The 13,942-nt window shown below is 35.0% G+C and overlaps 1 protein-coding gene across 1 annotated transcript in view; it reads left to right on the top strand.

Moving 5' to 3' along the window:
• The window catches only part of RYR3 (ryanodine receptor 3), a 161,691-nt gene that overhangs the window by 76,081 nt on the left and 71,668 nt on the right, over positions 1-13,942 (top strand). The window contains exons 45-55 of the mRNA XM_069018746.1: positions 1,981-2,116; positions 3,018-3,198; positions 3,665-3,770; positions 4,965-5,085; positions 5,681-5,850; positions 6,477-6,697; positions 7,070-7,160; positions 8,548-8,688; positions 10,301-10,482; positions 11,437-11,515; positions 12,762-12,851. Of these exons, the coding sequence (XP_068874847.1) occupies positions 1,981-2,116; positions 3,018-3,198; positions 3,665-3,770; positions 4,965-5,085; positions 5,681-5,850; positions 6,477-6,697; positions 7,070-7,160; positions 8,548-8,688; positions 10,301-10,482; positions 11,437-11,515; positions 12,762-12,851 (1,518 nt within the window). The remainder of the gene's footprint in view (positions 1-1,980; positions 2,117-3,017; positions 3,199-3,664; positions 3,771-4,964; positions 5,086-5,680; positions 5,851-6,476; positions 6,698-7,069; positions 7,161-8,547; positions 8,689-10,300; positions 10,483-11,436; positions 11,516-12,761; positions 12,852-13,942) is intronic.

Genomic DNA, 13,942 nt, shown 5'->3' with positions numbered 1-13,942 from the left:
GCACAGCAATATACTTACTAGGCAATATACTGTTGAGAAGAATTTGCAATTCTGTATCACCTGCAAAATTGCTGAGTGCACTCTGTCCTGTCATTAATAAAACATTGAATGGTATTGATATCAATCCTTGGGATACAACACTAGTGATTGGAACACTACCAGTGACTGTCTTGTATTTTCATGGAAACTACTGTAGAGCAAATCACTTAAACTAAATTTCACTGTTGACCATGTTTCTCATTTACTGATTGCTTACCTTGGAATACTTGGCGCTTTGCTTGCTGAAATACTTGGCACTGTACAAGTGCTGAATGTTCAAACTGTAATAGATATCAGCTGTAACATAAGCACTTCATAAGCACTATTTTATGCTGAAAATATGAGGCTGTATGTGCCTCAGATTTGGGCTTCTCAAATTCATTAGTCATTTTAGCTGTAAGAATCATGCTGTATTGGCTTTGGTGAGTCAATAACTTTATCTAGTGCAGTATGTGGAGGTTATTCAGTAAATAAATCTATATACTAAATAACTAGAAAAAACTAATAATGTCTGGATATTAGCTGATGGATGTGACAGACATCATGTTCACAGAATGATACAGCATTTCTTTGTGACTAAAGTTTATACTGTAAAAACTGTGTGCAACGCAAATAAATTACATGTAGACAACTTTTGAACTTTTGCCATTGCAAATTTAAAATCTTTTTACTGCAAATGTGTGACTGTGTGGAAGGTAGAGGTTGCACAAGAAATGTATCCCATGGTTTGATGACATACTCTAGTAAACTGAATAGATTAAAATTATATGGCTTGGTGGTAACATTGTAAAATCTTAGAAGAAAAAGAGATTTATTCTACTGGTTTTCTCACATTTTATATGAGCTGCATTTCTAGACTCCTACAAGTATATATTCATGTATATCTTATGAATGAATGCTTGAAAACTATCAAGTCCTGTTAGGAATTACATACTTTTTCCACAGGGTGCTCTGGGTAACTTCCTTACTGCATACTGCAATAAGTAAATTTTTCACATCAGCCCATTTTTCCACTGTTACAGTCTTTTGGAGGCAATTTGTATACTGCATCAGCAGACATATATTCTTCTTCCTAAATTCTTAACTTTTTCTCTCTTAGGGCACTGGATCATAAGGCACAGAGTATAATCTCATCATGTATCTCCCTCTTGCCATCCATTTTTGGCTGCCTACCATTTTAAGAAAATACAATTAATATCTTTTTTTACAGTCATGGAAGATTCTTCGTGTTCATTACCTATTTTAAGTGCTATAACCATTCTCATATATTGTCCTTTACACAAAGATATTATTTTTTTTATTTAATTTGACATACACAGTTATCTGCAAATTTCCTTTTAGATGAATGAGGAAATTATTCTGTATGGTTTTGAAATTCAGTTTACTTTAATTAAAGAAATTTGTTGTAATTTCTCAAAGATTTCCCTTAGTTAAAGGTACTCCTCTTGATAAGAAATGTTGTGTTAGGAATTTTTGTATGACCAAAATTTTTAATCTTTCTGGGTTCATACTTAAAACTGCTCATTGGTATTTATCAGTCTTCTGAAAAATGTAATGGTGTTCATATCCATTAAAATTAGAATTACAATTTATAAACTTTTGATGCAATGTTTATTTTGCTGTTGTAGAAAATAAACCACACATGGTTGTTGAAGTGATTTTTAAAGTTGTTCAATAGTATTTTAGTTGTTGTGTATGTATTGTCAAAAAGATTTGGATTCCAGAAGATTTATTCTACTTTTCACATTCCACATTCTTTTATGTTGCTGTATTTTTGTGTCATCATATAATTGGGCAACTTCAGTAATAAAGAGTGCTGGTCTTTTTTCATTAAAAAACCACCCCTGTGACTGATAAAATAATGAGCTATGTTCTGGTTTATAGCTATTTTTAGAAATTTATTTCTAAGCATATGAATAAATGATTGCTTCTGTATTGCAGGTTGTTACCTACCTGGCAGGTTGTGGCCTGCAGAGCTGTCCAGTACTGCTGGCTAAAGGATATCCAGACATTGGATGGAACCCAACAGAGGGGGAACGTTACCTGTCATTCTTACGATTTGCAGTTTTTGCTAACAGTGAGTCTAATTTCTTGGCATCCAAATTTCATCGACAGGTTTTCTTCAAATTGATTTTCTAACCATAAAAATATGTTAAATTTGAAGAGAGGTTAATGCATACTCTTCTCATTACAAACATGAGACTACGGGTGTATGCTTATTATTATAGGTTTTTTTGAACCTTCATAGTTATATTTTTTTTCTTAATTTTTTTTTTTGCAAATCACATAATTGAGTAGATTAACCTGTAGCCATGGTAGCAAATCATGTTAGGAATTCCTCAGCACAGGAGGACCAGGAATGGGGGTTACATGTCCCTGCCACTGCTCAGGGAGAAGAGTCTTTTCTGTGCACTAGCATGGGGTCTCTCCCATGTGAGACAGTCCTCCACAAACTTCTCCAATGTGAGTCCATTCCACAGGCAAAAAATTCTCCACAAACTGCTGCAATGTGGGGCACTTTTCCACGGGCTGCAGTCCTTCCAGGCTGCTCCAGTGTGAGTTCCTCACAAGTCCTACCAGAAAACCTGCCCCAGTGTGGGCTCCACTCTCCATGGGTCTTCAGGTCCCTGCCAGGAGCCTGTTCCAGCACAGGCCTCCCACAGGTTCAGAGCCTCCTCTCAGGCATCCCCCTGCTCCAGTGTGGGTCTCCTCCACAGGCCGCAGGTGGATCTCTGCTGCACCATGGACTTCCATGGGCTGCCGATGGATCTTTGCATTCCTCTGGACCTCCATGGGCTTGGCAGGGGCACAGCTGCCTCATCACGGTCTTCACCACGGGCTGTAGGGGGATCTCAGCTCCGGTGCCTTAGGATGAGGATTTGTTTTATATTTTGTAACAGTTAGGAGAAAATGAAGTTTTCTTCTGACTTAAGAATACCTTTCAGGAGAAAATACATGTAGTGCTTTTTGATCCTTAGGTGAAAGTGTTGAGGAAAATGCAAGTGTTGTTGTCAAGCTCCTTATTCGACGGCCAGAGTGCTTTGGGCCAGACCTTAGGGGAGAAGGAGGAAATGGTTTGCTGGCTGCTATGCAGGAAGCTATCAGGATCTCAGAGAATCCTAGTCGTGACCTTCCTTCCCAGGCATATAAAAGGGAAGGGTAAGTAAATGTGAATGCTTGTTTGGCAAATGAGGATTTAATAGATGGTTCAATCATGCTTGCGCTATGTGGATAATAGACCCTGTTGTGTAAGGCATTATACAAACAGAGAGAATTAGAGATTCACATCCACCAGCACTTGTCATATGGTATTCAGAAAGCATTAGCTAGATAAAAGTGGAATAAGAGTTTCAGAGAGAAAAAGCCTGAAGGACAAAACAAATGAGAAGACTGCTGTGGAATGAAGCTAAAGTTAAGATAAAGTAAAAGAGGGAGGTAGAAGGCTCATGTGAAGTCAGCGATTACAGTTCAACTGCATGCTTACCCTAGGGACAAAATCCCTTTAGTCCGGAGCCAAAGGGATGAGTATGTCTGATGAATAGTCTCTGGATCATGTCTCTAGCTCCAGAATAGAGCTATAAACCTAGATTAGCAAAAATGCTCACTGTTATTGTTTACTTTTTAGTGATGATGAGGAGGAGGAAGAGGAGACTGTGCACATGGGAAATGCAATCATGTCATTTTACTCAGCTCTCATAGATTTACTTGGACGCTGTGCACCAGAAATGCATGTAAGTTCATTTTACCACTCTCTCAGAAAATGTAGAAGATTTGTAAACATAACTGTATAAGTTTGACGAAACCTTTCTCTACTCAAAGATTTCACTTCAGTAGGTAGACTTTATGGCTTCTTGCTATATCTAGGTAGGTGTATTCCCTTCAAGCTGTTTATAAAGAACCATGGTCTTTTGCTTCCTTTATGCTTTTTTACTTCTCTAAAATTTTGATAATTTTTACATGACTATGGAATCAAAGCAAATATGAACTAGAAGTGTTGCACAATTAAGAGACCAGTATAATAACTTCTGAAACTGACCCTTTACTATTCTCTAGAAAGCCATAAAAATCATTTTTATAAGAATGTGATACAGGGCTCCTTTTAGTGTGCATTGATGAAATATAGTGCCCACATTATGTGAATACACTGGAAAATATGTAAAATAACTGTTTCAACTGTAATGCCTGTAACAGCCACATGCAAGATTGGTTTTAATTAGACTGACTGTTGCTTGTTGGTGCTTAAAATTCTTTAGTAGCTTAAACCCAGCTGAAAATGCTCTATGTATCTCAATCCAATAAGAAAAAGAAGTTTGGCTTTCAGCCTCCCTACTTACTATTACAAAAGCTATTAAGTTTATTAGCTATATGTAGCACTCTATTGCCAGAGACAGTAGTTTCATGTTATGAAACTTACTAGTAGAGATTTCCAGACATAGGTTATGAGTATCCGATTTCTGCTAGAAGTTGAAAGGAATTGCTCACCTCATTGTTGTAAATGCTTCTCAAATTTTTTACAGCATAGAAATAGTAGAAAAATGCATAGATACCTCACACAGGTCTGCCTCCATTTGTAGTGTAAAAAACCAAGCTCAAAACCTGTCACCGTAGGTTCTCTAGGTAGCATGAGCATTTCATAAGTTTTGAGTTCATCACCATATCTGATTGGTTTAGGAATCTTATCAATGTGGAGTTTTTTGAGTTATTGGGAATTTTTAATATTGTGAAATAATAATTGATGTAAAAATAAGAACAGACACAGAAGTAGTAACAGCTGAACTTGGCAACTTCATTCACTCTAGGATAAACTGAATTTCAGTGCATTTTCTTTCAGTGTTTAAAAGATTAATATTGATAGAAATATTTTGAGGAAAATTTTCTTAATTTCTTAATTGATATATTTCTTAACTGAAAAATTTTTCTAACAGCTTATTCAAAGTGGAAAAGGAGAAGCGATTCGAATCAGGTCAATTCTTCGATCCCTAGTGCCAACTGAAGATTTGGTGGGTATTATAAGTATACCACTAAAGTTGTCAACAGTTAACAAAGGTAATTCAATACTTTCATTCTGCTATTTATCTTTTACAAAAGTCTTTTGCCACATCAGCCTTCAGGCGTAAATTAGAGCAGTTTTGTTAGATTTGAATGCAAGCAGAGAACTGTTCTTCAAATTTCATTTAGATCTGTATCAATTAGAGCTGCTGCAGTAGCACAGATATTTGTTCCTGTGGAGAAGAGAATGTAAGAACATAATAAACACTTTAAAGGGTCACACTAATGGGCCAGTACTTTGCCTCCAGCAGTGGCTCTAGAGATACCACCTCTTTAGGTAAAATATGTAAACTTGTGCTCAGTCCCTTTGTATTTCCACATTATCCAATCATTTGTGGAATATTTTACCATTCATTTCTAAGCTTTCATATAAGAGTGAAAGACAAATTGCAAAATAATAGGGGTTTTGAAACAATAAAAACTTAAACCTAAACTGTTCTTTTGCAGCATAGGACAAAACTGAACAAGAATATAATTTTCTTTGAGTATGTGATTTTACACATTAAATGTAATTATAATGTCTTTCATTGTCTTGCTGTTTCTCATTTTATCAGTTATCTACTCTTAAAAATGATATTGTATATTTGTGTAGATGGCACAGTAAATGAGCCTGACATGTCTGCCAGTTTCTGTCCTGATCACAAAGCACCCATGGTACTCTTCTTGGACCGTGTCTATGGTATTAAGGACCAAAGCTTCCTCCTTCACCTATTGGAAGTTGGATTTTTACCAGATTTAAGAGCCTCTGCCTCTCTGGATACAGTACGTATTTCACTATCGAGTTTAGGTGCAGTGGCTGGATGTAGTGGCTCTGTAAATGTAAAAAAATGGAATTTCAAGTCAAAACAGCTTTCTAAAAAGAGGTATTATAGGCTCACTGTAAAAAAATCAATATTAATTCACTTACCATTAATTTATAGTGCATAATTCTGATTATAAGCATTCAGTAGCACCTTCTGAAGTGTAAAAGTAGTTTAAAATCTTTTCATACAGGCTGTAAAGTAATACAGTAAGTACACTGAGTATACTGCAATAGGCCTAATGATTGCTTTTATTTAATGTTTGTTTCCAATAATTACACTAAAATCCAGGTGTATGAAGAAATTGAGATGAAAAGTGTTATTTAATGCTTAGTGGGGTTTTCTAACCTGTTTAAAGACAGAAGCTGCCTATTCTTTTCTGCAGCTATTGGTTCAGAGTGCAATGGCGCAACAGACAGGATGTACATGGATGGCTTGGATTTTCTCCAGTTGAAAAAGAAAGAGTTATCATGTTAGCACCCAGCCACTTAGGGAACTTAAGGACTATTACATTACTATGTTTATAGCATTCATATTCATTAATCTTTACCCAGTGTGATACTAACAATCATTTATTACTTCATACAGGTTTCTCTAAGTACCACAGAGGCGGCTCTCGCACTAAATAGATATATTTGCTCAGCTGTGTTTCCATTACTCAAAAGATGTGCTCCCCTCTTTTCTGGAACAGAGCATCATGCCTCTCTGGTTGACTCCATGCTTCACACAATATATAGGTTATCCAAGGGACGGTCCCTTACGAAAGCTCAAAGAGATGCTATTGAGGAATGCCTGCTTGCTATTTGCCAGTATGTATGACACCTGTGTAGAAGTTATTTTGTGTTGAATACGTATTTCAACCACTTCCTTCTTGGATTACAGTGTAGACCTAAGGCTGTTTTATTCTTGCACAAAATAAATGACCAGCGTTATCTCAGGAACTGAAAAGTAGATTTGTCTGTTCGCTTAAGAGGGTCCAGAAGTAGCACAACTTTCTGTGCTATATTCTTCTATAGGTAGATGAGGCATAGTGAAATTCCTTAAGTCCCTACCATTGTTTTTTTCAAAATACTTCTAATGAGTGTTTTGTATTCCATTATGTAAATTGACTTCAATTTTTTATTTCATTTACACAGAACTGTATGAATGTTGCTAATAACATCTGCTTTTTTAAATTACAGCCATTTGCGTCCCTCTATGCTACAACAGCTACTGAGAAGGCTAGTTTTTGATGTGCCCTTGCTCAATGAATACTGTAAAATGCCTCTCAAGGTAAATACTTTACTTTCTGTACACTCATCTGGCATAAAACTTTAAAATAAACTGCCGTTGTCTTTTTTTTAAAACAGAATGGGAAGGGTAAAGCAGTGTAAAATTACTTCTGAACTGATAATAATGTTACTGTTTTGTAAAGTCTTTCAAATTAAATGTAATATTTGAAAAATTTTTGAAATTATGCCTAATGCAAACAGTAAATTGAATATGCGATTTTTTATAGTGAACTGTTGACTTTCCCATTGCTCCAGCAGAAGAGTATTTGAGTGTATCTATTTAAATGTCAGTGTTGAGATTTATTCTTCTGCTGTATGAACTATAAGAACTCTTGGTGGGATGCACAGTTCAGGAATGAATTTTGAGTGAAATCTAAGAGACAGGATACAGGGAAGAAAATTCACCTTTTATTTTTGAGTATTGTATAACTGAACTCTTATCTATCCTCTTGTTCTGTAAATGAAGACTTACAATTTTTAGATGACAAATCTTATTTAGAACTATTCTGTCAGGTTTGTTTCACTTTTCTGTTGGGATAAAAGAGCCTGATCTTAGGTCTGTGTCTTTTTGTGAAAGAACTGAAATTCTATCATACTTTAAAGCAGAGTTGCCATATTCACAAACATACTCGAACATCACTAATTTTTGAGTACAAGTGTGGTGTAGAGGGAGTGTTTGTTCCAGTTTTTTAATTTATATTTTTCCTTCTTATAGAAAATTGCAGTAAAAACTAAAACATCAAGATTCTAGTCTGATACTACTAGAAATTTTAAAATTTTCCATGGAATAGGAATTTTTAGTTCTACAGAAGAAACTGGTAGAAATTTGAAATTATGTGGAAAATGTACCAATAATCACATATACTAGCTCTTTAAGTTTACAGATTTCCTGTATGATAGTCCTTTCCATCAGTTTTTCCAGACCTGGGCAGTCACAGCTGAGAGGGTGAACTGCAGGTCTCTTTCGCAGTGTTTTGAATAATACTAAAACCATCAACTGCAAAGGACAGGAGTAAAATCAATTTGAATCTGTAAAACTTTTCATCAGAATCTATCATGTCCTACCTTACACCCATTTCATTGTCTCTGCTTTTATCCTGTGAGCTAGTCTGTACTCAAATGGTGACAGTCCTGAAATTTTTCTACTCCTTGTAATCATTGAGAATCCCACAGAAGGAGCTGGAGATAATACAGGCTTCATACTGTCACGATATGGGCTCTGCTGCTCTTCCAAAAAGAAGAAGAAGAAAAAGACACCATTATTATGAGCCACAGAATATGAAGAGACAGATACAAATAATACTACTCCTGTAACTGTTTAATAGAACAGTTTTTTATTTTGTTAAATACCAATGTTTCACATGCATTTTTATTTCTTGAAAATCTAGCTTCTGACAAATCACTATGAGCAGTGCTGGAAATATTACTGTCTGCCTTCAGGAATGGGAAGCTATGGAATTGCAGCAGAAGAGGAATTACATTTAACTGAAAAACTTTTCTGGGGAATATTTGATTCCTTGTCTCATAAGGTAATGGCTGCAATTCACATTACATTATGGGGAGGATATAAAAGCATTACAGTGATAATTTGCTGTGCCAAGATCAGAAAGTTCCTGTTTTAGCAGTTGTTTAATCTAATTTGGGAGATACAGCAATGAATGTTTTTAATGAACTGAAAAATTGAATACTGAATCTTGAAAGATTCTCTCCAAATGGATGAAATGTCAAATCTTTGCTTGATATACCCATAAGCTTTACACTAGTAATGAGGATATATATATACACACACGTAATGTTTAGTTCTCACTGCACTAACATGTCAGTGTTGTCTGCTCTCCTACCTTGGCTCTACTAAACATTTTAAATTACTTTTTACTGACATAAAATTAATTTTAATAAATATATGCATGTGCTTATCAAATTGTTGGTATAGGCAGAATAAAGTGTCTGTCTTCAAATATATATTTGTACTTTTTTAGTTTTCTGGCTATTGCCCAGCTGAAGAGATATGATGCAACATACTATGAAATAAACACTTTTCCATTTTTCTCTTACAAAGTGTGATATTGGGACTTTTACTCAGTTTTCCTCTCAGTAAGAATAAGTTGCATTTCTGATAGGAGAAATGTCTTACTGAGTAAACACTTTTTTGTGCTTGCTTGGGATCAAACTTTAGCCCAATCAAAAATCAGTTTTTACTTTAGGATAACAAAAAATCATATTCATTGTGTCTCACTGAATTTATGTACTCTTTCTAAACGACAGATTTAGATGATTGCTACTCTAGGCATTCTGATTTATAACACAGAAATAAAAATGGTCTCTGTGTTATTCTGAAATGACTTTTTAAGGTTTATTTGTATTTGATTTTAGTAACATTTACCCCTCTCTTACTTCTTTCACAAGTGTGAAGAGTATCAGGAGTGCCTGATGCAATCAAATGTTTCCAATTAGTGCATCTTAGATTTTAAGAGATAAATTAATATGATACATTTGTGCCAATACTGGTGGCTCTCTATAATAGCATTTTCAATTTTCTGTAAATGATTGTTAGCGCAGTGAAAGAAGAGTTGTGTAAATCTGATCTGCTGACCTACAGTATTCTCCACCATTCTTTTTCGTTCTAATTTATATTTACAGGTTTGATGTTATTAAAAATAATGAAAAGACTTTGCTACAGTAAATCTCAATTTCCTATAATGAGCATATTTTTAAATGAAATAGTACTGAGTGAAAGAAAGGCAAAATGACAATGGCTTCTGCACTTAAGAAGCTAATTCTGCAGGAACTAGTAATTTTAGAACTAAGGCAGTATTTTAGAGGTGGTTATACTCTGAAACTAGGCAAATAAGCCTTGATCCTTACTTTATAGGCCTTCATGGCCCAAAAAAAGCTCAAGTTGAACTCATATTGCTTGTACCTACCCAGTGTCAGCATACTCTTATGTCAATCTGAGTAGTCTTAAGAATATATCATGTTGATATAATGGAAAATAGATGTCACACAGCAATAATTTTGCTCTATGTTTGAACTTTAAATGTGCCTTACTGTTTGTTTGCATCTTCTAATATTTGTACATGGCTATGGCTGCTTGGATTTCACTAACATTTTGCATGTTTTTCTGTTGGATTTTCCAACCAGTTCCTATCTCTCCTGCAGAAGTATGATCCAGAGCTCTTTCGAATGGCTTTGCCTTGTTTAAGTGCTATAGCTGGAGCCTTGCCCCCTGATTATTTAGACACACGAATTATGTCAACTTTGGAAAAGCAGACTTCGGTGGATCCAGAAGGAAATTTTGATCCCAAACCTGTCAGCACATCAAAGTAAGTAATATAATTCATAGTGATTTCCTTCCCTTAAATATTTTTATACTATTCCTTATTAACATTTTTTCATCTTCTGTAGGGAGGGTTGGCTGGTGACTGACTTGTTAGTGGTATTAGGACTTTCAGAAGTAGTACAGGGATTTTTGCTTCCTTCTGCCAAATACTTCACTGCACTGTGTCCTGTTTACCAGAGATAAACCATATTCTTCTCAACCCTGAACAGATGTTAAATATTTCCATCTTATGTCTGCAGAGAAAATAGTAAATTCTATATTTATTATGTACCCTATTGCCTAATAGTTCAAATGTTTGGGATATATAAATTAGAAACAATCATTATTTAGACTGTGCTTATGACAAATTGTACAAGATCACAAAAATCTGGTGATTCAATTGGCCTGTAGCCCAATTTTTATAAAATCTTTGCTTAATTTTGAGACTTGATCTGTAGAAACATGATATGGCAAATTAAGCAGATCATGTAGGATGATTAGAGTTTTGGCCTTCCAAGTAATCTAGTGCTTTTAAAATACAGACTTTATATTCAAGAACTTGAATATTCAAGAACTGAGGATCACTAGCTCAGTCTTGTTATTAAAGTCTTGTCCTTCCATCATTGTGCATTGTAAAACATCCATGTTAATGTTATTCTGTATTAAGAACTAGCAACAAAATTTTCTGTAGGTTATGGTGAAGCAAGTTTTTGTTTCTTCACGACTTTCAGTTGTAAAAAGTGTGACTTTTATGTTCATATAGGTTCTCTGCAAATGCCATTGTAGGTATGCCTTTTTGTGGCATTTCTTTTAAAGAATAGGGAATTGCCAAGCCAAATTCCTTGCCTTCATTTGGAGGTGAAGCATTTTGATTAGTGCCATATTAGGCTGGCATTTTTTTCATAAATCAGACTGCAGTAACTTATGATTGAATGACCATAACTCTCTTTGCTTACAGCCTTGTACTTCCTGAGAAACTCGAGTATATTGTAAGCAAGTATGCTGAGCATTCCCATGATAAATGGGCCTTTGAAAAGGTAGGAGTTATTTTAAGACTGGAAACTGTCCAGGGCTAGTAAATAATTCCTAGGGTGAATATTGAAATTGAAATTGGACAGTTTGACTGTTAGACCCTTGTTCAGAGTGTATGGGTGTTCACATGTTTATTTAGGGATATGTGGAAGAAATCTCTTGCTTAAGAAAATGCATTGCAATTTGTCACTTTTTCAAAGAATTTATTAGGACAGAGACTTGAGGGGACTGAACAAGGGGTGTTTGGTTTGGGAGGTGGGTTTTGTTGGTTTAGTGTTTTGGTGATTTGTTTTGAGGGTTTTTTTGTTTGTTTTGGGTTTTTGGGTTTTTTTTTTTTTTGGTTGGTTGTTTTTTTTTTTAATTTTGTTTGTTTGTTTTAATTTTTTAAAGTAAGAATATATAGCTCTTGGCATCATTTTGCCTGGTAATGGTGCTTCTTGACTGGGAGTCAGAGATTCAATTTTACTGCAGCAGTTCCATGATCTAAGAAAGTACAGCCTAATGTAATTTTTATTTCAGAAAAAGTGGTTGTAGCTTTTCTTTCTTATTAGCTTTAAGAAGCCTGTTACGTATTGAATTTCTCTATAATTTTCCAAATGCTCTGTCACTGTCATGCTTCTGTTTCATTATTTCTACAGAACTACAAGACAAGACAATGAATTCTTAAGTAATTTATTGTAACTATTAATAACAAATGAATAGCAATTTTATGGAAGAGTTGTATAAAATAATTCTCTTGTTTGGGGGGCCTATAAATGCAAATTTGTAGAGAAAGATACACATACATATGCATATGTAAATATACACAGTTTAATTTGAAACCATAAATTTCTGTTACTATTATTTAAGGTAAAAGATTCATTACAGTTATGTTCTTCAGTTCTTGATCCGTTAATGTTACATACTCTTCTCTGTATTTCTGACTTCAGCCCCCCAGAGAATTGAGACAATCTTTTTTGCCTCAGTCTGTCCTGTTTCAATGCATGAGTCCACTTGAAAGGGGGCCAATGTAAGTTAGGCTCAGAACTGGTATTGTGAGACCTCCTACTCATAGGTGGCATCAGCTCTGTCTCAGACATGTTTTGTTCCAGTGTGTCCACAGATGGATGCACTTCTTCTCTTGTGGCACTGAGCAGCTCTTGCAGTGGGTTAGCAGTTTGGTATGACGAAAGAAACAGGCTAATTTGCTCTCACTTGTCTATGTTGTTCTTATTTCAGTGGGTTTTTTGGTTATGTTTTTTTCTTTTTCAGACTAATAGTGGATGGAAATATGGTGTTTCACTGGATGAAAATATGAAGACTCACCCATTAATAAGGCCCTTCAAAACTTTAGCTGAAAAGGTAATAGAGGAAATTTCAGCTGCAGCAATATGAAGTAGATTGATTCGTGTGCTTCTAAAAATAAATTCCAAATATATTCTGTTAAATGTCAGGCAGAGGCACAAACTAGAATTTTTACAGTTAAGAATAGGTACATCTTTATGCTGAAGTGGTTTTTCAGTTAATCTTACACTGAGTCTTGTATAATTTGCTTCCATTAGGCATAATGTTCAGTGTTTCTTCATAGGCATGGGCAAATCTGTATTCAAAAGTATCAGTAGCACAGTTTTTTTCATGCTTTCACTGATGAGAAATGACTGGCAGAAACTCCTGGGGCTTAATGAAAGTGTAATTTAACATATCTGAAGGCAATTTTGTCTTCCAGAAAGATGGTAGAAAAATGTAAAAAAATGCGTAGGAGATGATTCAGTTGAAAATGCGGGAAAGCATTTAAAGCATTTGAATTTCTTGACTAGGCACAAATGTCTTCTAGTTGTCAGAACAGTGAAGTGAATTTGAATTCTGTTACTTATTTTTGTAATGATTCACTGGGAGACACAAGTCAATTACATTTGTCCCTCTTTGCCATATTTTCCTTGTTCAGAAAATAGACATGACAAGAATCAAGAGTGATTAAAGATGTTGAGTTTCCTAAGATTTGTAAATTGCTTTGGAATCTTGTGAGAAGAGCCAAAGCATTGTTGGTTGTTATTCAAGCAATTCAAAGAGAGTTTTCTGAATTGTCTGAAATTAGAACTTTTGAACATAAAAATCAGGTTCTATCCCTAAAAGCTGTTATTTTGAGCAACTGTCAGAAAAATTCTGGTTTATGCTACAACCTGAAATACTTTTATTAAATTGATTTGCAAAGTCTTAATATGGCATACTCAGAATTTTGCCACAAATTTTCAGAATTTCTCTAAAACTTTCACTTTCCAAAGGAGTCTTGGAATACAGGCTGTTGCTTATTCTTTTATTGGTAGCTGTGTTTATATGAAGAGGTGTATAGTTCAGTAACCTTCTGTATCTGTGAGTGGATATACATATAGGAAGACTAAAAATAGGCCTTGAGTGCTGCATTTGAAGGTACATACTTGCTTAACTACTTCATA

The sequence above is a fragment of the Aphelocoma coerulescens genome, chromosome 5, assembly GCF_041296385.1.
Source record: "Aphelocoma coerulescens isolate FSJ_1873_10779 chromosome 5, UR_Acoe_1.0, whole genome shotgun sequence".
NCBI classification, from domain to species: Eukaryota; Metazoa; Chordata; class Aves; order Passeriformes; family Corvidae; genus Aphelocoma; species Aphelocoma coerulescens.
The sequence above is the reverse complement of the archived record's forward strand: the minus strand, read 5'-3'. Positions and strand labels throughout refer to the sequence as shown.